General features: G+C 38.9%; 3 protein-coding genes, 1 long non-coding RNA gene and 1 other non-coding gene across 5 annotated transcripts; 3 read left to right on the top strand and 2 right to left on the bottom strand.

Moving 5' to 3' along the window:
- The first annotated feature begins 361 nt into the window (after positions 1-361).
- Positions 362-2,669, top strand: LOC145701276 (monocarboxylate transporter 1-like). The gene is made up of 9 exons (XM_081778498.1): positions 362-717; positions 787-1,019; positions 1,073-1,113; positions 1,277-1,429; positions 1,511-1,694; positions 1,739-1,915; positions 1,958-2,115; positions 2,157-2,278; positions 2,327-2,669. The coding sequence occupies exons 1-9, from the start codon at positions 652-654 to the stop codon at positions 2,471-2,473; spliced, it is 1,281 nt and encodes a 426-aa protein (XP_081634624.1). The 5' UTR covers positions 362-651; the 3' UTR covers positions 2,474-2,669.
- On the top strand, positions 2,604-2,675 carry TRNAD-GUC (transfer RNA aspartic acid (anticodon GUC)). The gene has a single exon. It is a non-coding gene; the product is annotated as a tRNA-Asp (tRNA).
- An 8,282-nt stretch (positions 2,676-10,957) lies between these two features.
- Positions 10,958-11,657, bottom strand: LOC145706006 (uncharacterized). Its single transcript, XM_081783514.1, has 3 exons — positions 11,562-11,657; positions 11,420-11,497; positions 10,958-11,194 (listed from the first exon to the last, which is right to left on the bottom strand). Exons 2-3 carry the CDS (start codon positions 11,492-11,494, stop codon positions 10,958-10,960), a joined length of 312 nt encoding a protein of 103 aa, XP_081639640.1. The 5' UTR covers positions 11,495-11,497; positions 11,562-11,657.
- A 33-nt stretch (positions 11,658-11,690) lies between these two features.
- LOC145701275 (uncharacterized) lies at positions 11,691-14,652 on the bottom strand. The gene is made up of 7 exons (XM_081778497.1): positions 14,319-14,652; positions 14,083-14,259; positions 13,754-13,993; positions 12,659-13,659; positions 12,187-12,337; positions 11,954-12,108; positions 11,691-11,909 (listed from the first exon to the last, which is right to left on the bottom strand). The coding sequence occupies exons 1-7, from the start codon at positions 14,533-14,535 to the stop codon at positions 11,691-11,693; spliced, it is 2,160 nt and encodes a 719-aa protein (XP_081634623.1). The 5' UTR covers positions 14,536-14,652.
- A 9,311-nt stretch (positions 14,653-23,963) lies between these two features.
- On the top strand, positions 23,964-24,847 carry LOC145704599 (uncharacterized). The gene is made up of 2 exons (XR_014134474.1): positions 23,964-24,327; positions 24,377-24,847. It is a non-coding gene; the product is annotated as an uncharacterized LOC145704599 (long non-coding RNA).
- Positions 24,848-27,599: the final 2,752 nt, after the last annotated feature.

Raw genomic sequence — 27,599 nt, 5'->3', positions numbered from 1 at the left:
TTCTTTTAGACGTCTTAAATCACGAAGAAGACGTCTTCGAGCGGGAGAAGAACTGTCTTCTTCGTCAAAAAAATGCAAATGTTTTTCGTTGCCGAAACCGCTGTAGTGGCTCATATTGCGGAATGAATTTTTCTTTGCCAAAGAAATGAATACCTCTAAACGGAAGTGTTTTTAAAAGTAAACATCAACACCTTTTTTACTTATTCTATCCTATTGTATAAATTTAAAGTAGTTTCATCAATTTATTTCTTCACCGACGAATTGTTTGCTTTATTGCCATTCTGACTTCCAATGCCGATCATTATCCAAATTTGCTTTTCTCCGAATTTCCGCCCGCCCTAAAGCTATTTTATAACAACAAGAGAATCTCACTTTTATCATCGATTTTTCAACCCTTTCAGGTTCAAGTTGGTGCGTCATCGTTCAATATCGCCCACAGCATTTTTTGGTCCTCGCCAAAAAGTTAACCTGACTTTTCCTTTTTTACTACGAGAACGAGAAAAAAACAATAAGAAAAAAAATGATGGTCAAGAACAATAAAAAATATTGAGCGGCTCACCTTTTTGAGTGCGTAACAATAAACCAACGAAACTGAAAGAGAGACAAAATAAACCGAGATTTGAAGATTAGGACTTGAGAATCAGAGAAGAAATGAAGAAAGATGGGGGAGTGTGGGCTTGGGCGACAGTTTTGGCTATGTTTTTGGTTTATTTTCTGGCAGGGATTTTTGAAGGAAAATTAATTTTTCGACATTTTTCTGAAGTTTCAATAAAAATTCCGAAAAAGGTCTTTGGATTTTGCCGATCTTTCTCCGTGCTTCTTGGGCCAATGCAAAGTTTCTACGACTTATCAGCTGTGACGGTCAACTACATCCCTGGAATCTTCTCGATCGGCATCATCGTCGGAGGGCTTGTTGGGTCACCGATTTTGGCAAAGCTTGGGAATAGAAGAACTGTGGTCGTTAGTGGCGTTTTGGTGGGTTTGATGCATGTGATGCTTTACTTTGTTCGGCTTTTCTCGTGAGTTGTGAATTTATTGCAAGAATTCAATAATTACGTTTGTATGATTTCAGTGTGGCCCTTATTTCGTTCTTCATCATTTCCGTCATGTTTGTTACGGTTTCAATATTTTATCAACAAAGACGATTTTAAAATTTCGGCAACAATCTAATGAATAAAAATTGAGTTACTCAAAAAAATTTTATTTTTAATATTTATAAATAATCATAAAAAAATAAGGAGATTATGGTTTTCTGATTTTGAAGCCCTGCTGAAAGGACTTCTTTTTATGGCCGCGCTAAATCAAATTGCAGTTTATTGGGAAGCCAAAAGAACGATGGCAACTCAAATTGGATCATGTGGTACCTCAGTTGGCATGCTTTTATTTCCCCTAATAATTGCATGGCTTCTGGAAACATTCACTGTCCCAGGTATGCACTCCTTTCACCTCTTTTTCGGATAACATCATATCCGATCTGTTTTTAACTCGTGCAAGCTTTATTACTTTTTAGGGTACTATTTGATCCTTGGTGGAATCTATTTAAACCTCCTCATTGCTGGAGCCCTCATGCATACACCAAAGTCAAAAGAGGCCAAAATCATCGCCGAGAAAAAGGAAGAAAAACTCATTGCAAACCAAGAAGAGATGGAAGAAAACCAGACAACTGCTCAATTTGACAGGAAAAGCTCAAAGACGCACATCTTTACAAAAATTATCAGAATGCCGAGCTGAAAAACAGTAAGATCTTCTCCCTCCCTGAGTTGTACCTGTACTTGCTCGCTCAAGCGATCCTGAATGGTGGATATTTTGCTGGAGTCCTCTATGTCTCCCCCTTTTCCCAAAGTGCTTATTCCCTGACTCCAGTTACTGCTGCATCGATGATTACTATCATGGGCGCTTCCGAACTCGCCTGCAGGTAGATTTTCGTTAAAAATTTTTCAGAATCAATAATCTTTAGAATCCCGATCGGGATTTTATCAGATAGGGACTGGATGAATCGTCATTATTTCCTCTGCTTCAATTGCCTCAACTTGTCCCTATCATTCTTTCTACTACCTCTTATGCCTTCAAATATTCATTTTGCCTTCGTTTGTATCTATTCTGGAGCTTTTCAAGGTATTTCCCCTCTAGTTAAATTACGATACGATGAATCTTAGGTGGCTGGGGAGGACTTTCTTTTGTAACACTGTCCGATTTCCTGAAAGTGGTGAAGCTGGAGGGCCAATTAATGAGCTGTGTTGGATTGAGCACTGCTTTTAATGGAATCAGCTGTATGATTGTAAGCGAATCCAACCGTGAGCGTTATCTTGAAAATCATCCTTTTAAGGTGTCTGTTGGAATGGGTCAAATTGTCCAGTCAACCGGTAGCTACATTCTGCCTTTCTACATCGGTGGAGCTATGGTCGCCTTAGCTGGATTGCTTTCTGGTCTCATTGGAATCATTTCTTCAAGAAGAACAGCGAATGGATTGTAAAAAGAAGATGCGTTGCTTTTAGTGGCTGTCTTTTGTGCATCACTGTTTATTTTAAAATTTAAATAAATGAAGGATAATTGAAAACTCATAGAAATTGGATTATGATGTCTAATAATGGCGAAGGGTATCATCCGTGTTAGTATAGTGGTGAGTATTCCCGCCTGTCACGCGGGCGACCGGGGTTCGATTCCCCGACACGGAGTAATTTTTTGGAATTTTTAACTGTCAAAGTATGATCATAGGATGATTTCAGGAATAAATTTCAGACCATTTGTGGAGATTTACAAAAATCTCAATATCTTGTGTGCTAATTTATTCAATTGTCTTGATTTAATTTCATGTACAGATGTCTCATCTTTAGGGGGTCCACCGTGGGAAAATTCGGTAAAACTAAACCCTTCTGAACATGAAAAGTAATTGATGAAATAAGTTCGATCAATACTGAGGATCATTTTTCTCCATTACGACCATATAGAAAAATCCCTTTTTCATCCCTAAAATTTGAATTTTAGGCTAGAGCTAGCACAAATTTGCGATTTAAAAAAATCTTCCAAAAGATTCAAATGAGAAACCATTCTCATCTTAATCTACGCGAAAAATGCTATCTAATGGTACAAAAATCAGGTGGGGCACTCTGGGGCAAAAAATTCTAGAGCCAATTCTTTCTCTAAAAACCACCTCTCTATGAAAATCGAGGTGATCGATTCCCGACGATGACACTTTTTTCATCACCATTTTTCGATGATAATTTGCTCATTTGAATAAAATATAAATCATGTGCCATCAATGACTCATCTTTGTCCTCCGGAGGACTCCATTGATGGAAGAATGTTGCTGGAAGAACCAAATTTTTAATTTTTTTAACAAAATCATCGATCATTAATATCAAAAGTTAAGTCATGTGACACTGTCAAAGAGGTCCTCCGGAGGAATCTTTGCTTGAAGACATTTACTGGAAGACAAAAATTTACTTGGAACACCTTTTGGGGTGTACGGAGTATTCAGGTACACCCTTACGACTGCTCGATTTTGGTACCCCGCACCCATAGAGAGTGACCGCAGAAATGTAAGAGGGTTGTGAGAGAACATGCCGGTGTGGCCTCCCCTTCGGGTCGGCTTGGTCCCGTCGATGATTGAATTGAATATGATGGTGTGGCCTTCCCTCGGGTCGGCTTGGCCCCGTCCGTGACTTAATTGATTGCGTCTTGTTCTGTTTTTTCCAAGGCCTTCCAGCCTCGGCACTATGGTCCGTGTTAAGAGCCCTCCCTTGTCTTTAGAGGCCTTCCAGCCTTGACGCCTTGGTCCGTGTTAAGAGCCCTCCCTTGTCTTTAGAGGCCTTCCAGCCTTGACTCTTTGGTCCGTGTTTGTTCCCCAAGAGGCTTGCTCCCTAAAGAAGCTTCCTATGCTAGCCAAGAATGAACCAGGGGATCATCCTTCGAAGGCATGAGGGGGTGACGACTCAAGCTGTTGCTTTGCGAGCCGCCGTCGGTGGTGCACAGATAGCTGCTGCTTATCTAAAAGCTCTCGGAACTATGCCATCAAAGGAGCTTTTACCACAGACACCCTTGCGGGAGCTATGTGAGCACGATTATTGTTTTTTCACGAAAATTGAAGCGAATTTACTGATTTTTGCTGTTATGGCTTTCTATTTGGGTGTTCTAGAAAAAAAATGTTCATTTTTTTAAATTCACAAAATTCTGATTATTAAGTAGTAACTTCTTTGCGTGTTCGATGAAACTTGCAATAAATTCACTTGGGCACAAAATTGCCTCAGGGCATTGCCCTCAGGGGATCATATTAAGAATTAGAAAAAAAGGAAAAAAATCCAAAATTGGACAAATAATAACAAGTTTTTATTGAATAAAAAACAGTAGTAGAAGAGTTTTATCAGTGAAATTTACGATTTTCGAATTTTTAATTTTTTCACTCTGATGGATCAAGATTGATCCGGATGAAGTTTTTATACCGATTTTAATGATCAGTGATCATCAGCGATCAATTTCATGCATGAAAGCCCTAATAAAAATCAGCTTTCAGAAAAATCATATTTTGACCTCAGTTGACCTCATGTGACCTCTTATGACCCCGAGTCATATGTTAAAATGATCAGTGGATCATAAGCTTTCCATTGATGTATCATTCATCTCTATAAGAGGATGCTAAAAAATCGATTTTCCCACGGTGGACCCCCTACTCATCTTAGATGTTAATTAGCATATGTCAAATTTGATCAAAAATTATGGCTTCGATATTTGGAGAAGAGAAATCCAGAAAAAATTTCTCATTTCCATATCTTAGTCGTGTACTCATCGAAAATCTTGGCATTCGGGGAAGAAAGCTCGACGGGAATCCAGTCCAAATTCAGAATATCTACATAAACAAATGTGCTTCTTTCACTCATGCTTCCTGCGAATGGATAGCTTATTGTCTCGAGTAGCAAGTTTCCATCGATAGAGAAAGCATCGATATCGGACATGAAGGTAATTGAATTCATCATCAAATACTGTTGCTTCGCATTGAATGGGAAGAATATTTCGTCGAGCTTGATCCAAATGCCCTGAATTTTTCCTCCCTTGTTCGATCTTGATTACAAGAGATTGACTTACAGAGTAGAGACGATGAATATTTATCCATCTTTTGATTAGCAGATCGTTGATCCCAACTGTGATCATGAGAATTCCTTGATCATCTATAATAAGTTCTCCAAAGGCTTGATAAAATCTTTTCGAACGAGGCATATTTTTTGGTATTGTATAAAAAGAAGACATCCATGGAGACTTTCCGTCGTTTGATTTCTGATAAGAGTCGATTCTCAAATGGTCGGAAACGAAATTAAAGACGGCCTAAAAATAGTTCTTTTTCTTGTTTTTTTTAATGACATACGAAATAACCATCGTGGGTAGTAAAGCCTTTCACCGAATTTTTCAACTGAAGGTCTCCGAAAGCAAACGTCTTGGCAGGCTTTCGAAAAGCTGTTCGTTTGAATTTACTCGAGTAAGCAACATAGCAAACATCCGGATCAGAGTCAACCCCGCAGGCGAAAATGCTCATTTCATTCCCAACACCGACTTTTCCGGCACCGGTGATAAAATATCCGGTATTGAAGTAAAATGGCTCACTAACAGCTATTTGCATTTTGAGCTCAATGTTGTCTTCGTTGACTTGATGAACATACGCAAAGGGCGCTCTTCTTTTATATTGAAAGAGTAAGTGTTTCCCTTGCATGAATATTATTTGGAACGTTTCGTAAGTGTCGTAATTGAAGGTCTTTATTCTAGTTCCGACAATTTTTCTCGAGTCTTTGTTGAATTCGATCAGTAGAACATGTCGATAACTAGAATTTAAATTGAGGCAACTGAAGGAAAAAGTGTTTAGCCCTACGGTAGGGTCCGGAAAGGTAGGGCCCCTACCTTTCAGCCAATTCAAACGTAGCATATCCATACTTGTAAGTCGTTTCATATCTTGATGTTTGAAGAACTATTGGCGTTTCTGTTTTATAAATATTCTTCTTACAGCGAAAGTTCCGACAAGGGCATCCGTCGGGGCAATTTTTCTCATACGGGCAATCTTCTTTCCTTGACAATTCGGATGCACTTGAGCATATAGCGTTGCATTCATGAAAGTTTCTAAAAGAACCAGTTTCGCAGAGAACTTCGCATAGTTTCTTATCCTTTTTCGCGTTAAAAAGGCACATGTTTCGAATGGCTACATTTTCCTTTTCGCTGAAGCTTTCGGGAACGGATTGTTTGATCGAAACCTTTTTGGTAATTTTTGGCATTTTGAAGAGTTTGAAATCATCATGATAGGGGTTCCCACAATTATTAAGCGCTTTGGTGCATTCGCCGAAATCCGCGACTTTGATGCATTTTTTGTACTCGACAACGCAAGCGGACCCAAAACTCGGCTTGAATTTTGTTCTTTCGAAATTCAGGACATTCGAGATGACCATTATTGAAATCCAGAAAGTGCTTCCAAGGCTCAAATAAGTTAACCTCTGCCTCCAAGTGCTGTTGCCGTGCTTTTTCATGCGAAAAACGCTTTTCCTTCGCTTTTCTCTCTTTTCTTGAAAATTGAGTTCGAAATCCTCTCCATTTTTTATCAAGAAAAGTTTATTTCTCGCAGTCTCGAATTCTGGTAGTTTGTAAATTTTTCCTTTAGCGCGACAATAGTAGCATTCAACATTCATAACAATTCTTCAATAATTATTATCTCAAAAAAGAGTACCGTATACCCAAAAAAACGAGAAATTAACGAAGACATGAGGAAATGTCAGAGTCTAAAAATTGTCATTTTCGACGATTCAACAGTTCAGAAACCCGCTTTCCAAGCTTTGAACCTGAAGAACCTTCACCTGCCATTTCAGACCTTGACAGTTGGAAATCTACTCGCCAGAAACTCAGCATCTTTACTATTTTTTCTCAGCAACTAGTACTTCTTAGCATCTTCATTATTTTTGTAAGAGAATAGCGCAAAAACTGTCATCAAAGAGAGAAAAAAGCGTCAAATTTAAAATGAAAAAGGTTGTATGTTTTCATTGCCATTCAAAGATTAGGATAGAAATATTTTTCAATACAAGAAGATATTGATTTTAAACAGATATTTCTTAATTATTAAAAATTTTATTATTATTGATAATAGATAAATATATTAGTGGACCCCAATTTTGTGGACATTTTCTTCATTTTAAGGGGTTTTTGTGGGACATTTTTCCAAGGGTAATGTTCCACTTTTGTGGACATTTGTTCAGCTGAGAAAATTTAAGAAGAAGAAAAAAGGTGTTTTTTTTTTAAATCAGGAGTTTTTTTCAAAGAAATCAATGGCTTTTACAGTTTAATTTACCAAAAATAGTAAAAAAGGCAAAAAATAAGCGTATCAATGATGAAATTTGGCATTTTTCGAAGAAAAATTTATCGAAGAAAAAAATTTAAGGCCCTACCCCGTAGGGCCAACGGCGGGACATTTTTTGGAGACTTTTGCCCACTTTTGTGGACATTTTTTCGAAAATTTGGGACAAAAAATGTCCACAAAAGAGGAAAATAACTGTAATTATGAATAAATAAAAAACATATTTTATCATTTTTTAATTTATTTTCATACAAAATATTTTTTCTATCCCTGTTAATAGGGACGAATCTACAAAATAAAAAGATACGATTCTGAAAAAGCAAAATATTATCTCATCGAATCCGGCGACCATATTGGCGACAACTTTCAAGAAAAACGAGGAGTAAAACGCCGAAAAAGTATCTTTCGAATGAAAAAGCACGGAAATAGTACTTGGCGACAAAAGATAACTTATTTGACCCTCGGAAGTCTTTTCTGGATCTCGGTTATGATGATTTCCAACTATTTGAGCTTGGAAAGATCGAGATTCAAGCCAAGCTTTGGTTCTGCCTGCGTCGTTGAATACAAAAAGTGCATTAAAAAGGTCCAATTCGGAAAATGCACAAGACCTGTTTTCAACTGCGGAAATCCATACAGCGCTGATTACAAATATTTCCGAATGCCTCGAATCTTTCAAAAACGGCTTGCCAAAAAGGTCATCCCTGAAATTTTCTCCCCAAAAGAAAATAAGGCGATCAGAAACATGTGCATTTATAACGCGAAAACGGACCATAAACTTTGCGAAGCACTTTGCCAGGAAGATACTCGGAATTTGGTACAATTCAAGGAATGCCGGGAGATTTGCCGGATTGCATCTGATCTTTTAAAAGAGAAGATTGCCCATTTGAGAAAAATTGTCCAAATGGCTGCCCATGTCCGAAATTTAAATGCATCAAAAATGTTTACAGAACAGAAACTCCGATGATTATTCAAACTTCAAACTTTACGCAGGGGTAGATTAATTTCTCCTTATTGAAAGTTTATCTACAGTTTATGTTTGACTTCTTCTTCGCCAAGGATAAATGAACACTAATATGTGTACCCTTAAATTTCAGTAAAAGACCTTCCTCTTTCTCCTGGCAGCAAAATTTCTACACAAAAGATGAAAGGTTTTTTGGTTTAATTATTTTCTATTATCATTGATAATTAATCAACGAAAAAATCAAGTTATAGATACTTAATGATCATGAATTTTGATGAAAAATCAGAGAAGATCTTTGGCCATTCTTTGAAAACGTTTGAAGACAATGGTGCTTCAGAGAAACTAGAAATAATCTTCATGGAAGGAAAGAGCTATCTTTTCAAATACAGACATGAAGAGCAATATGCGTACATTCATCGGTTCGACAATGAAACAATCAAGCTAGACAGGAAGCTTTGGGTCAAACAACCTTTCGATGTTGAACACGGATTATTCGTCACTGGAGCGGGTCTGATGGACAAGGAAATGACCTTTTTTGCGTGCGGTGTCCAGCATGAGCCTGATATCTGCTATTTTGCCGATAAAAGGCAGTTCCATCGAATCCCTCAGCGAAAGCCGATGAAGACTTTCACTCATTTTGGAACATCTGTTCTCAGAAATGCAATAAAAGGCATCACGACCCTCGATGGTCATTTTGTAAGTACAAACATATACCCAGAGAAACCTCATATTGCAAATAAGGGCGTCTTCAATTTTGTGTCAGATCATTTGAGAGTCGACTTTTACGAAAAGAAAAGAATTGGAGACTCGCCTTGGAAATCTTCTGTAAATATTATCGACTTGTCTTTTTTTTCGTCAAAGATTTTTAGTACTATTCACTACCGAATGATATTCCCTTCTCAAAAGAGTATTATCAAGCATTCGTCGAAGTGATCGAAAACAATCAAGGATTCCTACTGATCACGGTCGGCATTAATTTTTTGAACGTCAAAAGATTCATCAATATTCATCGTTTGTACAATGTACTTTTCTTTATTTATGGGCCATAAATTATGGCACAATTTAAAAACCATAAATTTAGGGTCACTGGATTAAGCTCGATGAAATTATGTATGAATACAGCGAGAAAGAAATCAGTTCTATCAACAAGTATTTGATGGAGCCGTTGGTTAACTTCCATGGGTTTCAAATGGACGGAAATCTTCTTCTTGAACACGTCGAAGCAGTAATTGATGATGGACAGATTTATACATCGTACGCCGTCAGAAGCCAGTTCATATACGTTGATCTATCTAATATGAAACTGACACCAGTTGAGCTAGTCGCCAGAAATACGACAATGTTCGAAATTTATACAACCCAATTATGGAATTGAACCACATTTGTATTTTTATTGCCCTTTATATTTGGTGGAATCTGAGAGAATAAATAACAACATATATTTTTCAAATTAAATTCATTATAAATCATGATTCATGATATTCGAACATTGCGGCGGAAAATTGAAAAATTTGGTTACAAATATAAAATTTATTCATTCTGTACATTACAGTAAAATTGAATAAATCAACTCTCATTCGCAATTGAAATCTATGTTAATTTCTGAGGGAGAATTTCTCACCCCTCAGAATGACCGAAAGTCAGCACTAAAATTAAGGAGGGGGCACGCTGATAATGACAAATACACTAAGCATGTCCTTTTAACTACAGAAGGTCTGTAGGCTCTACAATTTAGAGCACGTTTTATTTTAGGTACAGTTATCACGCCCAGATTTTGTGGAAAGCACCCCTGATGAGTATAAGAAGATCAAGACGACCAAAAAATTGGGCAAAATTAACGGTTTTCGCGGCTCACGCAAGCCCTTTCGCTGCTCATTCATATGCAATCAAAGGATTTTAAAACTGAGACTTAATTTGAATGTCGTCGATAATAATGCTTTATTTGAGTTCATTGAATTTCAATTATGTTATTGAATATAAGGAGAACAGGTTAAAAAAGTCGCATGTGCCTTCTGATCATGTAAATTTCGAGAAGTTGTCGTCGTCTGAGGAATTCAGCTTCGATTTTTCGCTGGTGTATTTTTCTGTCTTGACTTGAATTGTTGACTGCGGCAGAGAGAGCGACGGAGAGAAGTGCAAAGATGAAGAAAACTTTCATCGTCGATGCGTAATCGTGGGACCTATCGATGGACGAGGGCTTCAAAATATGATGCGATTGACTTTGGGGATGGGGGGTTTTATGTTCTTCCAAAGAGCACTGGAACGTAGCTTCGCGATTGAGCTTGGGCGCCCTTGTCTATCGTCTCAAAGACAAAGGATGCTCAGCATTGTTTTTTCTGCATTTCTGAGGTTTTGTCAGGAAATTCGATTTTCACTCTTACATAAAAATTTTAAGATACATTTTTACGAATAATAACATAAAATATATTAATAACTACGGCATTTTTCAAACAAAAGATTTTTTATCACAAAACATGTTTTTATTAAATAAAATCTAACTTGCTAAAGATCAAAGGGCCTGCGGAAGGTTTTTAAAATGGTGAAGTCATATTTCTATATCAGTTTCTACCTTTATATCATCAGGTACATTTATCATATACAGTCATGTAGTCGAATTCGATATTTTAGAAATAAAAAAAAATTAACGAATATTTTTACAAAGAACAACTTTAATTTATTCAGCAAACAGGGCTTATCTCACAGGGATTTGTAGGATCTTCAATGGAACACTCCTGAATTTGGCACGAGACGGATAGCTGGTTTCCGTCTCCTCCCGTGAACGAGAACGCTCGAAAAGCGAATCTGACTTCCTCCGCATCTGGGATAGCAAGCTGCCCATCTAGCGCTCTATTTGGGCATCGGTCGGAAATGAAAGAATATTCTCGGCCTGTCTCTTCATCTACGACGGCACATGACTGAAATATTATTCAAGAAAAAGAGAATCAATCAGAAGGATAAAAATATTTTCTGAACCGGTTTTTGTCTTGATGGAATCATTTCTATATCCTGTCTGGGATCAGATGATGGTCTGTTTCAGATCCGGTCTCTGGCTATTCAATTCACAACACAGTGACGTCTATCCGCAAGGTGAAAGCTGCCGGATTTCGAAGGATTCCACTGTCAAAGCATCTAAATCTTACCTCTATCATGAAATATATTCCATCGATAGGATTGACAGCACGAACAGAGCCGTAGATCATTTCACCAACCTCCATCCTGCAAATGATTTGAATCCAGCTTCACGGAAAAAATAATCCTATTTTCGTATGTCAAATCAGTCCTTAGCTCTGTTTCTTCACTATAGTCATCGCTTTTGAAAATTTTGACATCAGTGAGAAATTCGTTTGGAGTCACCTGAGGTCGGCCTAACGAAAATACGCTCTTTAATAAGGATTTCTTTTTTCCCGAAAATCACATTTTATGAGAGAGGCGATTTAGAGGAAACAAGATAGATCTAGGGGAAAATCCTTTCTTGAGTTGAATTCCAAATGGTTCTGGTTCGGTTTCATTAACAACTCTGTAAGTATTCGTTGCCGATGCTGTTGCATTGAAGAAACAATCAACTTGGGCCGCGATTTTTTTGTGAATGATGAGTCCGTTGACTTCTGGAGGAGTGAAGATCACTTGATTCTGAACAAATTTTATTTGCTTTGTCAATTAAAATGTCTTCTTACCGAGAACATAATGCAGTCTCCTTTGTGAAGCGCAGAAGTTCCGCATTCGTTAAGAGCAGTTGCAAGTATATGTTCAGCTCCATCCTGGCTTTTAACTGCTTTGCAGGTTCCTTCGATAAGTTCAACTGTATTGTCGCCAACGACGCAATCGCTCACTATTTTAGTAATTAAAAAACGATCAGGAAAAGGATTGCGTCAAAAAATTCTGTCTCTACACCAATATTTTCCCTTACTCTTGATATCAATGCCAGCTGCGGAGCATACCACCTCTGTCTCCTGAGGACTCGGGGAGCAATCTTTTCCATTGAGTCCCAGCTCCCAACAAGCTGGGCAGAGGCATTCCCCGGCTGCGCAGCTATGCGAACACCCTCCACGGAAGCCATCCTACACTCATGGTCACTGATCTTGAAAATTATGATAAATTTCGCCCGTAAATCGTCCGAAACTCGGAAATTTCGAGCTCTATTCAGACAAATTAAAATATTTAATAAAAAAATATCGGCTTGATTATGACAAAGCAATAATTTTCCATCACCCAGTGAAGGTGATAATTTTCTGAGATCATGCTTCAGATACAGTTTTTTCCATGACTCACGGACTCTCATTTTCTCACCGCGAAAAAAAAAATTAATTTTATTTTTGATTATAATTTTGCGAAAGATTAAAATCGCACGAAAAATTCTCCGTTTCTCTCCTGCGCAATACCTGGCAATCAACAATTTCCACACACAAATCAATCGTGTCGCCATCTTCAGATCCAATTTGTGCAGTATGAAGCCTGTACCCAGCGTTGCAGGTACAGTAAAAGGAGCCAACAGTATCCGTACACGTCGAATATTCTTGACAAACGTCTACTTGATCGCATTCGTTGACGTTTTCGCAGTAAGTTCCATTGCCACTGTATCCAACATTGCATGTACAGTCGACAGAGCCAATGGTGTTGTTACAGGAAGCGTTGGTATCGCAAAAGTCCAACGCGCACTCGTCAATGTCCGTGCATTCCGTCACTCCATCACCTTCATATCCCGAGTTACAAGGGCACTCAAAGCTGCCAGGGATGTTGTTACAAGTTGCAAGTGCTACACAAGGATCTCCAGCGCATTCGTCGATGTCAAAACACAAGAAGCCGTTTCCGAGAAAGCCACTGTTACAAACGCAGGTGTAGCTTCCGATGTTGTCTGTACAGCTAGCGTATTGATCGCAAGGAGAGGAGTCACATTCGTTGATATTATCACATGTGTTAATTCCGTCGCCGGTGAAACCCGTCCCGCAGGTGCACGTAAAGGAGCCGTGATTATTCGTACATGTGGCTAGACCGACGCAAGGAGAAGATACGCACTCGTCGATGTCACTACAGGTCAATCCGTCTCCAGAAAAGCCGGTTTTACAAGCGCATGTGAAGCTTCCTACAGTATTGCTGCAGTCAGAATCGGCAGAGCAATTGTCAGTGCCGACGGCACACTCGTCAATGTCGACACAAGAGAATCCGTCGCCGCCTGTTTCATATCCTGAGTCACAGACACAGGAGTGCGATCCTTCCAAGTCAACACATGTCCCTTGAGCATCACACAGATGGGTATCCATTGCGCATTCATCAATGTTTGTGCAGTTGGTGCCGTCGCCAGAGTAGCCAGAATTACAGGAACAGGAAAAGGTCCCCGGAGAGTTGGTACAGTTTGCGTTTGCATCGCAATTGTCAAGATTGTCTCAAAAAAGGGTTTCAACTAAGCAAAATTTATGATAAAAATAGACAAACTCGTGATTTTTCTTTGGGTTAAAGTCGCTAGTATGGAAACCCACTAACTAAACATTCATCTACATCTTGACAGACGAAACCATCGCCGGAATAGCCCGGTTTACAGGAGCAAGTAAAGCTTCCCACCAAATCATCGCAGACAGCATCAGCATGGCATGGACTCAAAAGACACTCATCAATGTTCGTGCAATTTAATCCGTCTCCGGAAAAACCAGCATCACAAGCACACGTGAAACTGCCAACTGTGTCCGTGCACAAGCCGCCAATTGAGTCACAAGGAGGAGCTTCTTCCATAAAAGTTGAATGGAAAGAATGCTTATTGATGACATAAATTTTATCCTGATTACCATACTTTTTCTACGTCAAATTCAACCAAATCCTGTACATTCATCCATGTTTTCGCAAAATGTTCCATTGCCTTTCCATCCAGCGATGCAAGTACATTCAAATCCTCCCATAGTATCATAACAGTCAGCATTTACATCGCAATCGTCAAGTCCATCAGCGCATTCATCGATATCCGAGCAGGTAAATCCGTCTCCAGTAAAACCTTTTGGGGTAAAAAATGGCTCTTTAGCAACATAAATTTGAATAGCTCAACACCCCAGCCTGATAAACATGCGCATTCGAAGCTCCCATATGTATTTGTACAGGTAGCATAAGGATCGCATGGATCAGTCAAACACTCATCGTCGTCCTTACAAAAACCAGTATCGTAATCGACCGTCAGCGTCCAGTTATATTGTGTTCCCGATGGGCAATTCAAATGTGGACACTCACTAACAGGGACACAAGCAGAGCTGAAATCGCGCGAAAACTGCACCATCGTAGAATCACACAAGCATCCCGCCTCGCAGGATGCGACGGAAAGCTCTGAGCAGTATTCAGTCAGTCCTTCGGCTTCAGACTCGCATGATTTCCGGCAAGCATAGGCGCCACAGGTATCTTTTTTGGTGGAATTTCAAATAAATTTAAAAAATGATTCGTCATAGAGAGCATAGATTTTTATGAGAGGATTAATAAAAAAATTAAAATAATTATTCATAATTCCGTTCCTTTATATTGATAGAATGGACACTCCATGATGGCGTAAGACAAATCGTTATCGTATATGACGCTGTCGAATTCTGAGCTGCCCTCGTAACTTAGCGATCTGGATTCACCCGACAAGGCTGTATCCAAATCGTCCGTCGTCAATGTCGCACTCGGGTCGATGACTATTTCGATGACCAAGTGAAGAATTGCGTAAAATCCATCTGAGCGAAAATCGACCGCAGAAGCGTATCCACCTTCAGCTACAAAAATCTCTATCTGGCTTTGATCGATCAAAGATGATGGGTAAAACTGCTCTTTGTATCCTTCTTCTGCCGTTTGCCCCCCGTTCCCTGCAATTGTTCCTTCTTGTTGAGCGTCAAAGACGACTTTTGATTCGTGCGTTTCGGTCGCTAGAATCGTTTCTTTGCAGGTGGTATTGTAAAGTCTGTATCCGGCATCGCACTCGCAGCGATATCCGCCAGCTGCGTATTGATCCTCGACGCATAATTCGGCAGCGCCGCAAGTAACACCATTACAAGCCGATGTCTGGAGGACAAATCCTTCATCGGCGGCGACAGTCATTGCTGTTGTTTCTAGTTGACTTTAGCGAGTCAAAATCAAGTGATAATGCCTTTAACTTCGTTATAATATTTTACATAATCTTCGTTAGTCGTATTTTTTCACTCGAATTTGATTTCGAGAAAACTGAAAGAAGGAAATTTGGTATCATGATTTTAATTTACGTCAATCTCGATTCATTTTTTCCTATCAAAACCTCTTATTCCACGATTATATTTTCATCGAAATCATGAGAAACCCTAAACATGATTGGGTTTCTTGGTAGATATGATAATTTATTATAAATTTCTGAGGATATTTGATTTTTAAATATTATACAAGACTGTTAATACCGGTAAGAAAGAACAAAAAGTGAGTATGAAACTAGAACATAGATGATTCATAGAATAATAATAAATTATCCCGTAAAGAAATGAAATTATTGAAATTCAAAAAAAATTCAAGATTGAATAACGATAAAGCCTATTTATAAAATTGTTATTTTTCTACTCTTCCTTGTTGTCACTATCTCCACAGGAGTTGGCTGAGGACCCATTCTCGCCCATTTCTTCAGCCAGGATTTCTTCTCTTTCCAACCCTGTGCTTCTACAGTACTCTCTAGGCTAAATAAAAGGGATGCAAGACACCATGATAATTTTGTCCGCATATCGCCGACTAAAATTTTTGAAATGAAAAATTTCCAACTCGCAAATCCTGCAACGGGATGCCAAAATATTGATAAGAATCGACGATGTTGTCCTATGCTATTAAAATAAAATTGCGAAAGATTCGTTGTTTGAAATCAAGATTTTATTTTTATTAATTTTATTTGTTACAAGCAGATGGTTCTTTTTTACATGCTTCGATGATACAGTCTCATCCAGTAAATAAGAGCTTTCTGTCGTCTTCGAATTTCAGCTTGACTTGCGGACGATGCTACCGTCTTTTGAGTAGCAATTGAAGTCGGAATTCGTGAGGCAGAGATACTTGAGACAAGGACCATCAGAATGAGGAGAAAGTTCATCTTGCTTTATTTGTAAATGTGGTTTTGTGGATACTTAATAATATGGGTTTGACAGCCCTCGGTGTTTTCTTTATATCTAGGTGAGCGGAGCATAGAATAGCGGAAATAGGGGGCGCTCGAGCTGATGATGATTTGTTGTCAGGATATTAGACAGAATAAATTTAAAAATTTTTGGTGTTGAATTCTAGCTATATAAGGATGGCTAGAAAAAAATTATCATATGCAAAGATTAATTGATTCTTTCCACAGGAAGCTGAAAAATTGCCAAAAAAAAGATGATATTTTCTTATATAAGTTATATAATATAACGGTTCTATATAATCGAGTTTTCCGAAAGGAAACATTCTCTTTCAGTCTCTCTCGCGACTGTATTTGAACAGAAATAAAAGCATGTATTTCGATTATTCAACGCATTATCTTGTCCTCGCGACATAGAATTGAAAAACTACTGTAGGAGCGAGAATCCTATTTCATAAAAATGCATCAAATCAACCGTGGAAATATGTCTTTCCATCAAAGATCTCAAACAAATCTGCTTTAAATTTCGTGTCTAGAATATTTTTGAGCAGAAATCAAATCGAATAAGATAAAAAAGATGATCCACGATATTCCAGATATAGAGCCAGCATACACTACCAGGTGTAAATACTACGAGGTCGGCGATGTTGCATTGACAGCATGTTTTTGGCTTGTTTTCAATAAGGCAATCATCGCGGTCTCCGTCTGCTACGGGGCATCCATTGCGAGGAGGAGTGTGATTGTCGAATACGCTACGATTTGGTGGGTGGTGGTTTTGAATCTCACCTCTTGCTGCATGATCATCGCACTTTGGTGTTACTACTATCTGCCTTTGGACTTGATGAAAGCATGCCTTGGAATGTCATGCGCCGGTAAGTTCTTATAATCGGGAATTGACAACTATCAAATGGATTTTTCTAGCCTTGGCGTTCTCTGTCCTCGTCCTCTTTCAAACTGGCTACCAGCTGAACAATTACAAGAATCGCCAAATCAACCAGTCGCCTTCTACTGAAGCAAATACTGTCCAACAAACGACTGTTGTCCACCATAGCGCTGCTCAAGAAGCCCATAAAGCGAATGATTATCCAAGTCAGCCACCCCCTGCGTACTCTGCTCAGCAACCAGTTGCCGTTCAATCGGTTCCTCAAACTCTTCAAGGTTAGACTCAGTAGTATGTACATAAGCTTTTTTCAATAATGGAGATAATGTAAACAAAGAAAGGTAAATAATTATAAATATTTATGAAATATGTAAACAAGCTAAAATATTTATATAAAACGTAAACATATGATAAATATTAGTAAACTAAATATGTAACATAAACATGAGTCATCCAAACAAAGGACGGTCAAAAATAACAAAAAATTTCTAGAAGGTTATTTGAATAACCAAGTTATTCAAATAACTTGTTATTGAAATAACTTGTTATTCAAATAACTTTTTATTACGATAACCGTTATTCAAATAACCTTCTAGAAACTTTTATGTTATTTTTTACAAAAACTGTCCCTTGGATGAGACTTTTCAAATATAAACATGAGTAGGGTTTGTATCGGGAAGGCGGCGCGCGGCGTGGCACTTTTCACCCAAAATGACGGAAATCTATTTCGTTCTTTCAGATAAAATTTCAATGAAAAATACTTTCCGGATACTAAAATGATGAAACTTCTTCATAATTTGCTCTTCAAAATTAATTGTACCGCCAAAAAAATTTCCAGGCGTAACAAAAACTCAAATTTTCCGAAACCTACAGAATACTGAGTGAAGGTCGTGGCGCGGTAGTGCATAAGAGGGTGAGCGCGGGCGAGAAATCAGTTTCTCTTACTTTTGAAGCTAGCACCGAGCTTAAAAAGCTCTAATTTTTTGATATTTTCAGAAACAGACCTGTTAACAATATCTGTGAAAGTTTAAAAGCGTAACGAAAACTAGAACCTTCCGAAATCGAACGTTGATTGACTGAAAAAGATGGCGCGGCGGGGAATTACGCATTGAACGCGCCCGGAACTAGTGCTCCTTCCATGGGCTCAGAGTCTATTGACATTGCGCTCCACGGAAGGTTCGAACCTTTCGGACTCAGTGGGTTATCTCAAAGAATGTGGCTCCCTCTTTTGGTTCATTTTCGAATCAAGTTCGCTCGAGCGGCAAGAATCTTCACACTCGACATAAAATGAAACAAGAAGATGAATAGCATGAACAGTACTTATACTTCTAAGAAAAAGTAAAATGAAACTCTAAAACACTTATTCCTTTGTAAGCTACTCTCAATATTTCTATTTCTGTAAAATGAAGCTTGATTTTTATTTATTGTTATCGTCATTGGATATCCTTAATAAATTATCTTAAATATAAAAAAAATCGTTTTTCTATTCAAGAAAAAAGTGTTCATATGAAGTAAAAAGAAAAATTATCAGGATCGCAGAAGTCCAGCTAAGAAATATGAGCAACAATATCGAGTTCCTTGCTGCTACAGAGTGTTATTGGAATCAGGGATTCGGAACGGAGTATTGTTGGGCATAGACCAGCTTTTGAAAGTATTACTTGGCTCAGGCCGATTCCAAAGGTATTTTTGGGATCAGGCCGATTCTGAAAGGTATTTTTGGGATCGGGGCGATTTCTGAGGTATTTTGGGATCGGGGCGATTCCTGAGGTATTTTGGGATCGGGGCGATGTCTGTGGTATTTTTGGGATCGGGGCGATGTCTGTGGTATTTTTGAGATCGAGGGCGATTTCTGAGGTATTTTGGGATCGGGCGATTTCTGAGGTATTTTTGGGATCGGGGCGATTCCTGAGGTATTTTTGGGATCGGGGCGATTCCTGAGGTATTTTTGGGATCGGGGCGATTTCTGAAAGGTATTTTTGGGCTGAGGCGATATTTTTACAAGTGGTCTTTTTGTTTTCGACCAGATCTTACGCAGTTCAAAAGAGGAAACGTCCTTTGACACTATTTATAAATACATCAAAGAAAAATATGCATGAGTTGAGTCAATATAGGTCCAGAGTCAATAAAATATTGTGAATTTGTTCAAACGCTGGAAAATAAACTGACATTTTGAACAAATGATCGCTTGAATTTTCAAAGCAACCGGTAATTGGCGTTGATAAACAAGTGTGCCAAAAAATCTACGTCGGCGCTGAAGATCAGTCCGTATAAATATCGTGCAAAATTTGGCCTATCTGTCAAATTTTAAAATGGCTAAGTGCTTGAAAATTCTCAAGAAAATACAAAAAGCAGATATTAATTACCGCAATGAAACAGACCGACTTGCTAGCGAGTTTGAGGACGAACTCGCAAATGTCGAGGACAAAGAACCAGTCCTTCGTGATTTACGTAAGTAGAGAAAAATACGATTCTTATTACCTTATCATATTTTCAGGGGGGACACTTGATATGACTGATAAAAGCTCCCAGTGCAACCTCAGGCTCGAACACATTCTCGAAGAATTTAGCAGTGAGATCGATTGTGACGTTTCTAGCGCTTATGAGTCTTCCTCTGAAGAGGACTCGTGTGATGAAGAATGGGTTCCTACCACACCTCCCCACACCCGAGGTAATTCCATTCCAAAAGCTCCCCGGAAGGAAAAACTCTCATATGTGAGGTCGAATCTTCGCGGTATATCATGGTGTTTACGAAAGAGTTTTAAAACTTTCTAGGCGCGAGACGGCGTTTGGTCTTTGACTCCGAGGAGGAAACCAAGTCTTCAGAGGAAGCGCGTCAGGATAAACTCAAGCAGAAAAAAGCCCATTCCTCAAAGAGACTGCGAGAGGAAGAAGCCGCGGAACAACCTTCAAAACGAGTCCGCCGAGAAGCTGTCCAACCAAGAAACGTTTTCGATGACATCGAGGATGAGCAAACTCGTGATAGTTTCGGTTATACACGACACGAAGAAAAGCAAGAGAATACCGCTGACGACTTAGAAGAAAACAATCAACAGGAAGATAAGTCCGAAAATGAGCCTGATGCTTTAGAGAGTGACGATTATTCAAACGTTGAGGACTACGAGTCGGAAGAAGAAGTCTTTCAGCCTGCTCATGATGTCAATAACAAAGACCATCACTCAAGACAAAATTCTCAAACCGAAGGTGAGTTGAGCTCTCAACTGATCGAAGACACCCCTGGACCAAGCTCTCGACTGATCGAAGACACACCTGGACCAAGCTCTCGACTGATCGGGGACGCTCCATCACCAAGCTCTCAACTGATCGAAGACACACCTGGATCAAGCTCACGACTGATCGGAGACGCTCCTACACCAAGCTCTCAACTGATCGAGGACACTCCTGGACCAAGCTCTCAACTGATCCAGGGCAGTCCTGAATCAAGCTGTCGACGTCAAGATGATCAGCAGGAGTCTCAAAAATGGCAACTCTGGAGTCCATCCCAATGGGAAATCATCGGTAAATCACCTCCACCTGACTACGATCCTAACCAGCGCTTCGGGAGAAGCGTTATCCGCTTCGCCGCACCTGCTGAAAACAAAAACGATCAAGGTTAGAGACATTTTTCTACCAGATTGTTTATCATGATTCAGTTATTGACTTAACAGGCTCTCCTGATCGGGAAATCAACGTCGATGGTCATATGAAAGACGGGTCAGAAGGTATCTATTATTAAAAAAAAAAAGATATATAAATATATTTTCATAGTTATCGATCTCACTGATACCTTTGACGACGACGACAGTGTTGACGATGCCATGATCAATGGGTTGGTTGCCGAAGCAGAGGAGAGAGAAAGACAGCAACTTCAATCAGAACTGGAAAATCCTTCACGCGGAGGTACTCCAGACCAGGGGTGGATATTTTCATTTCAACTCCTCATTTCAACCCAAATTTGACCATCCTGATTGGTCGAGAACGGGAATTTCGGGGTTTGAAATGAGGTTTGAAATCAAAATATCCACCCCTGCTCAAGACACGATTATAGAGCATTGTCTCAGCCCATACCTCTTAGGCGAAACACTTGACGACTGTTTCAGATTTGGGATTCTCACAAAAGATGCAATAGAATTTATCGAAGAGACCATCTATGAACAAGAAGACTACCCTGATCCTTCTCCCACAATTTCGCCCATAAAAACTTACACTCAACTTTAATTTCTACCTTCCTTTATGCGTTCCTTGGTGTTTTCTTTATCTTGTGTTTGTCTTTATTTACTCATGTTTACCGAAAAAAAAAATTATAAATAAAAATGGTGTCTAAAAAACTTTGACTTTGTCATTTTGTTGCCAAGTTTGAAAAAAGCACTGATAATAAGCACTGAAAAGTCCATAAATATGCAACGATAAGGTCCACAATTATTCTTAAAAAAAAATGAATCGCTCACTTCCACTTTCGGAAGAGTTTCCTTTTTTCGATGTCATCTGCGAGCTCAAAGATCAACTTCTTTCAATCCAGCATCGTTTTTTTACTGGGGTTTCCGGCGTTGCCTTCATTGGCCTTATCATCACAGTTGGCTTCTACACAAAATTGTGTATGATCATCTGTGAGAAAAAGAAGAATGTTTCCCGAAAAAATCCTGACCGACGCGAGAATATCACGATTTCAGAACCTTTTGATGCCGTCAATAATACTCTTGTTTAAATAAAAGAAACAAGTAGATATGTGACCGAGTTTCTTTTTTATTTCAATTAAATTATTGAGGAACTGTTCATTTGAATTATAATGGCAGGTTATAATAGAGGGAAGAACTTTTTCAATAAGTGGCGCAGGTATCTTTAAGAACTCAGAAGAAAATGAACGGGTGTGATAAGCGGTTTCGAAGGTTATTAACGAGCGGATTTATCAATTATCAATAGCGTCAGGAACAAACTGGAGAAGATTTTCAATGAAATGGTGATTGTCGGAATCAACGAGGAGAGGAGACTTGTTTTTATGCTTCGGATGATAATAATTGTTGCTTGAGCTGGAACCGTAAAAAGAGCTTATTTCTGGTCGGAAAAGAGACGTAAATTTACCTAGTTTGTGTCCATATCGTCAGATTTAGCAGAGCCGGAAGTTTCCATTTCCTCAGTCTGATCCTCCGTGGTAGTATCCATTTTAGACGCGATCTTTTCTTATAGAGAGATAAGTTATTTTTCTTTCACGATTGAAAAATACCTGTTACGATTTTTTGCAACTCTGCAAGTTGACCGTTAGTGATCTTGATGATGAAAGTCGAAGCTGCTTGCTTCGCATCTATTATGTTTCAGAAATGAAAAGATGAAAATAAGAGTACCTAATTCAGATTGAATTTTGATGAGGGCAGCAAGATCTCCTTCTTCGATTTTGCTCATGAGATCTTTCTCTTCATCCGTATCTAGTATCTTTGTTTGATCTTGCAGGTTTATCATCTTGGTTCTCGTGGGAATAGGTGGTTTCTCACGCTTATCAAAAATGTGTAAAGAATGCAAGTTTTTGGCGCCTGGCCGAGTGGAGAATCTGTAGCAGCGCGCGCTTTACTGTTACTCGCAGTCTTAAGCGCGTGGGGATGAATCGGCGAATCGGTGGCGAGAACCGCAGGGCGCGCGAGTTTTGAGCACGCTCCTTCACCCCTCGAATGCGTAGGCAATAAAATCAAACCACCTGATGCAGGTTCATCACCAGATCATAACTTGAAGTTGCCATAAAGCGCAAACAACATCAAGAGAGAATCAATCTTTTTATTTTCTTTATTTAAAACTGATTGACTTAAAATGACTTAATATTTTAATCTAAAGAGAGATTCTTATAGAGACGACAAAATGTTCCACGCGAAATTCGTCCACATGCGACTAATCCGAAACAAGGTATGAAAAAAAAAAGGATGAACAGATAAAAAAAATTCTAATATAGCGTAACAAAGGCTTTGGACGATAGAGTGCATTTCAAGAAACAAGAAAGGTTTAATTTTGCGTTTATTTTTTATTTACAAACAATAAGACAAGGCGATATGAAATAAGAGTTAAATTAACTTTCAAAGACTTCTTCCACTTGCCAAAATTATAACAACCGATATGAATTGACCGGCAAATTGACGCTCAAAGACTGTTTTCGACTTTTTATCTGACCTGCTTTACAAATTTTTTTTTCTTTCGCTGAAGATAATTGAACTGGGGTGTAGATTTTGATGTAAACTTGGTTTCAGGCAGTTATTCTTTCAAGTAAACTAAATTCATCTCAAAATCTACACCCTATTTTTAATAAAATCAGCTGAAAATTACGTTAAAATAAAGTCGAAAAGAGTTAAGAATGTTTTTTTTCCCAACAATCCACCCTCCTTTGACGTTCCCCGGTCACAGAACGGACACAACATCTACAACCTCTCTTGGATCAACGTCGACGACTCACACATTTTCGACCGTTACCAATGGTACCTCAACGAATACAATCGAACCCGACGGAATTTTCAATGGAAAAATCATCGCTGTCGGAATAGCGGGTAAATTGAGTTACATAGGAAGATCATTCTCATTTTCATTCTAGCCCCAGTTTCGGTTATAATAGTGGTCATGCTCGCAATCCTCATTTACAAAAGACGAGTTCGAATAACCTCCTTCTGGGTTGACTTACGGAGAGTGCTTGTTTTGCATTGCTGTGATAATGAAGGTATTTAGATCAGCCTATTTTATTACTAAAAAAGTCTTCTTAGAAGAACGCGACCTCGAATTGCAAAACAGACGCGCAGACGAAGAACGAATGATTCTGAATGAAAGACGGCAAAAGAAAGACGGACGGAAACCGACTGTGGATAGCAACACGCAGACAGAACAGCAAGAAGATGACAAAGAGGACAAGAAGGACGAATGGAGGTGCCCTCAAGTATCCTGGCAAGAATGGATCGACAGTTGGTGATTGAAAAAGGACTGTGAAAAGAATGTTTTTTGAATGATTAAATTAGAAAGAAAGTGAATAAATAACATCTTTTTACATAAAAGACTGAATCGGAAATCTGGGCTAATGGACAATTACGAAGGCGACGACGTTCACGATTCGGACCTTGAGCAGCAAGTCAACAAGCAAAGAGGTAAAAAGAAAACAGAAAACTCTTTCATTTTTAACTTAATTAAAAAAAGGTCTCACTTTCATCGAATCCTCGATCCTTGTCTTTCTCGCGATTCAATGCGTTGGTCTTCTCGCTACATTCATCATCTACCTTGCTGGACTGGCTTTCGCGATTTTCCCCTTCATCAACCTTGTCTGGTTCTTGTTCCGTCGACCCAGAACCCCGACAATGTTTAGGCTGTGAAAGAAACTCAGATCGCTAGAGATTGCATAAAATTCTTTCATAAATAAGACTGAAAATCGTGACGCGATGGACGACTCGTCGGAGTTTGACCAAGATTATCGATGGGACTACTATGATGAACGAACCGTCTCCGAGCTATGCCGTCTTCGTAAGAATTAATGAAAAACAGAATTTTACATAAATAGTCGGTAACGAGTCGGCAAATATCACCTCTACACGGACACCACCGACTGCTACGTCATCCATTATCAATGAAACTTCAAACGTCAACCAACTTGGTAAAAGTAGATAGACAAAAAGATTCTTACCTTGAATAGACGAAAACAACACGCCAAAAACCTTCTCCATGGTTGAAATGATCGTCATCACCCTCCTCGCCTTCAACACTATTCTCCTTCTCACCTTGATCCTCATCCTCTGCCAGAAGAAGAAGAAGAAGACACCTAAGCCAACAAGAAACGGTAATCTCTATCATTCCTTTTCGCCTTCATAAAATATATTCTTAGTTCACTACACGCCGATCTCAGCACCACTTCCACTCGAAATTTAAACCTGCCACTTAAAGGAGAAAAGCTGTCTTTGAATACTGATATGAAACTAAAACTAGAATATTGTAGACAGTTTTTCCATTCAGAAATGTTCTTTCCATTCTTCAAAGGATTCAGTGGCCCAAATCGAAACAATGGCCGAAACGGAGAGGGATTCCCGGATCAAGGCAGACAGCAAGACGATCAGAGCAGAAATCATTCGAACCCAGAGGGTGAATGTACAAATCCAGACGATGACTTCGAATTCGATGTCGACATACAAAAAGGACGTGTGCGCACGAATGATCGCGTCATCGCTATTCTCATCCTATTACTTTTCTTCTATATCGTCTACGAAAGTAAGAAATCAAATCTTTCAAAGGAGTTCTAAAGTTTTCAATAGACGGAAGAAATAGACAGAGACAACGTGAGCCCCGAAGAATTCGAATGATTCGGAATCCGGATCGAATCGAAGAATTGGAGAGTGAGGACGAAATGGATATCACTCAGCGCCCGGCAATTGAGGATCATCAAGCTGAAGGTAAAATAAGCTTTCTTCCAAACAGAAAATAAACGCAAATTAGAGGCCAACAGACCACAACGCCGACGGACGCGCACTCAACCCTTACAAATCTGTCACAGACAGAAACGCTATTAGGTAAGAAAACAAATTCGCAGGCAAAAACCTAATCATTTATTTAGATTCATCCAGAGCAAGACGCAGCTTCTTCAAACCGCCAAGAAAAACATTCGTGATAATAAGCTTCCTGTAGAAAAATGTGCCTTAAAAACAAAAATAAAAGACAAACAAGCTCTCAAAGATAAAAGGTTCTCATCTTTATTGCAAATAAAATGACAGGAAAAATATATTTTATAGTTTACGGATTTACTCAAGCAAATAAAGGGCCTTGTTCGATGAAGAGCAGTCTTCAGGAATTGACTGGACTCAGGACAGTTTCCGACGGTATTACTGAACTGAGACCAGCTTTTGGAGGTCTAACTGGGCTCGACCAGTATCCAGAGGTATTACTCGGCTCAGACCAGTTTCCAGAGGTTTTACTTGGAACAGGCGAGTTTCCAGAGTTATAACTGAGCTAAGGTCAGTTTTTGGAGGTATTTCTAGGCTCGGACCAGTTTTTCGAGGTTTTCATAGGATCAGGCCAGTTTCCGGAGGTATGACTGAGTTGAGGACAGTTTTTTAGTTTTTAACAGAGGTTTTCTTGCTCTCGGACCTTGGTCTTTTTCGAATTTCACAAAAGGTCTTTTAGAATTTCCAGAAAAGGTTTTTGCGAGTTCAAGAATATCAGTAATCTCAGTAAATTAAGTTTGCGAATATTTTAATTGAATACTTCGACTCAAAAGGGCCTTATACTTGAGAGAGTAAATTGTAAAGCTGAGATAAAGAAACACAAGATTTTTGTATAACATGGATGTTTTCTCCAATGTTTATAAATGCGAAAACCTTTCTTGTGGATACGAAAATGTTAAGAAATCAAATTTCGAGGCACATGTTAAAGCTTGTCAACACAAAAAAGAAACGATACCACTCCAATGTCCATATGGCGATACAATTTATCCGATCGAAATAGCAATACGAGCTGGTTACCTTTCAGAAAGGATGAGAGGCTTTAGAAAAACTCGTTTCGGTAGACCTTGAATAACAAACTCTCCAAATTAAAAAATTTTAGTCACTTTCGACATCGAGACAATGGAATGTCCAGTCAACACAACAAACAAAGTGACGACGATTCACGCTGAACTTCGCTTGCTTTACTTCGCAGCGCTACTCCAAAGCTTCGCCCCTGACATGTAAGCAATTTTCTTATGGATATATATTCTTATTATTTATATCTAGACTCGTTTCACAGAAACTTCAAAAAAGAGCACCAACTTTTGCGTGAAAATATTATTGGTGGGCTGGTTAACGTTTTTTCTCGCTACACTGAGCTCCGCCCGGATGTTGATGCCCTTAAAAATGCCAAGTTTGCCCCGAACGGAGATCCCTTCACGCGTATCGTCTTTTTGGATTTTAATGCCTTGTATTTGTTTGCTCAAAAGATGAGCTTACCGACAACGCCAGGTAAATTCAAAATGCAAAAATAAAGGTGAAATCGAAGAATGTTTAGGCATTACTTGGGAGAAGTTTGACAACGCCGTTTTCCGCAAAAGGATCATGTCTACGGGAAACAGTTTCGCAGCCCTGCAGTGGCTAACATTCATTGACGAATTTAGCCCCTTGCTTGTTCAATCAAATGGTGAAAGAGTTCCTTTGGAACATCAATATTTTAGGGGTGAACATCAAGTAGAGAACTTCAAAATCGACGGATATGCTAATGTCGATGGTCAACATCATTTTTTTGAATTTCTTGGATGTTATTACCATACTCACTGTGTTGACTGCAATCCAGGAGGAGCTGACAAGGAATGGGAGAAAAAGTTTCGTCGATTGAATGAACTAGGTCAGGTTCATGTAATGCGCGAGTGTGAATGGAATCAAAGAAGAAATGAAGCTCATTTGACAAA

This window comes from Oikopleura dioica, chromosome PAR (assembly GCF_907165135.1).
Source record: "Oikopleura dioica chromosome PAR, OKI2018_I68_1.0, whole genome shotgun sequence".
Taxonomy (NCBI): domain Eukaryota; kingdom Metazoa; phylum Chordata; class Appendicularia; order Copelata; family Oikopleuridae; genus Oikopleura; species Oikopleura dioica.
Note: the sequence above shows the minus strand (reverse complement) of the source record. Positions and strands in the feature narration are given on the sequence as shown.

What these genes read in the sequence shown, in the direction of transcription:
- LOC145701276 (XM_081778498.1), top strand. Translation starts at nt 652, where the DNA reads ATGAAGAAAGATGGGGGAGTGTGGGCTTGGGCGACAGTTTTGGCTATG. An exon ending in GGAAACATTCACTGTCCCAG is followed by an intron (nt 1,430 to 1,510) that starts GTATGCACTCCT and finishes ATTACTTTTTAG; the next exon opens with GGTACTATTTGATCCTTGGT. An exon ending in GACAGGAAAAGCTCAAAGAC is followed by an intron (nt 1,695 to 1,738) that starts GCACATCTTTAC and finishes GCTGAAAAACAG; the next exon opens with TAAGATCTTCTCCCTCCCTG.
- LOC145706006 (XM_081783514.1), bottom strand. Translation starts at nt 11,494, where the DNA reads ATGGAGGTTGGTGAAATGATCTACGGCTCTGTTCGTGCTGTCAATCCT. An exon ending in GAATATATTTCATGATAGAG is followed by an intron (nt 11,195 to 11,419) that starts GTAAGATTTAGA and finishes ATAATATTTCAG; the next exon opens with TCATGTGCCGTCGTAGATGA.
- LOC145701275 (XM_081778497.1), bottom strand. Translation starts at nt 14,535, where the DNA reads ATGGTGCAGTTTTCGCGCGATTTCAGCTCTGCTTGTGTCCCTGTTAGT. An exon ending in CGAATGCGCATGTTTATCAG is followed by an intron (nt 14,260 to 14,318) that starts GCTGGGGTGTTG and finishes TTACCCCAAAAG; the next exon opens with GTTTTACTGGAGACGGATTT. An exon ending in GAGACTGCATTATGTTCTCG is followed by an intron (nt 11,910 to 11,953) that starts GTAAGAAGACAT and finishes AAATTTGTTCAG; the next exon opens with AATCAAGTGATCTTCACTCC.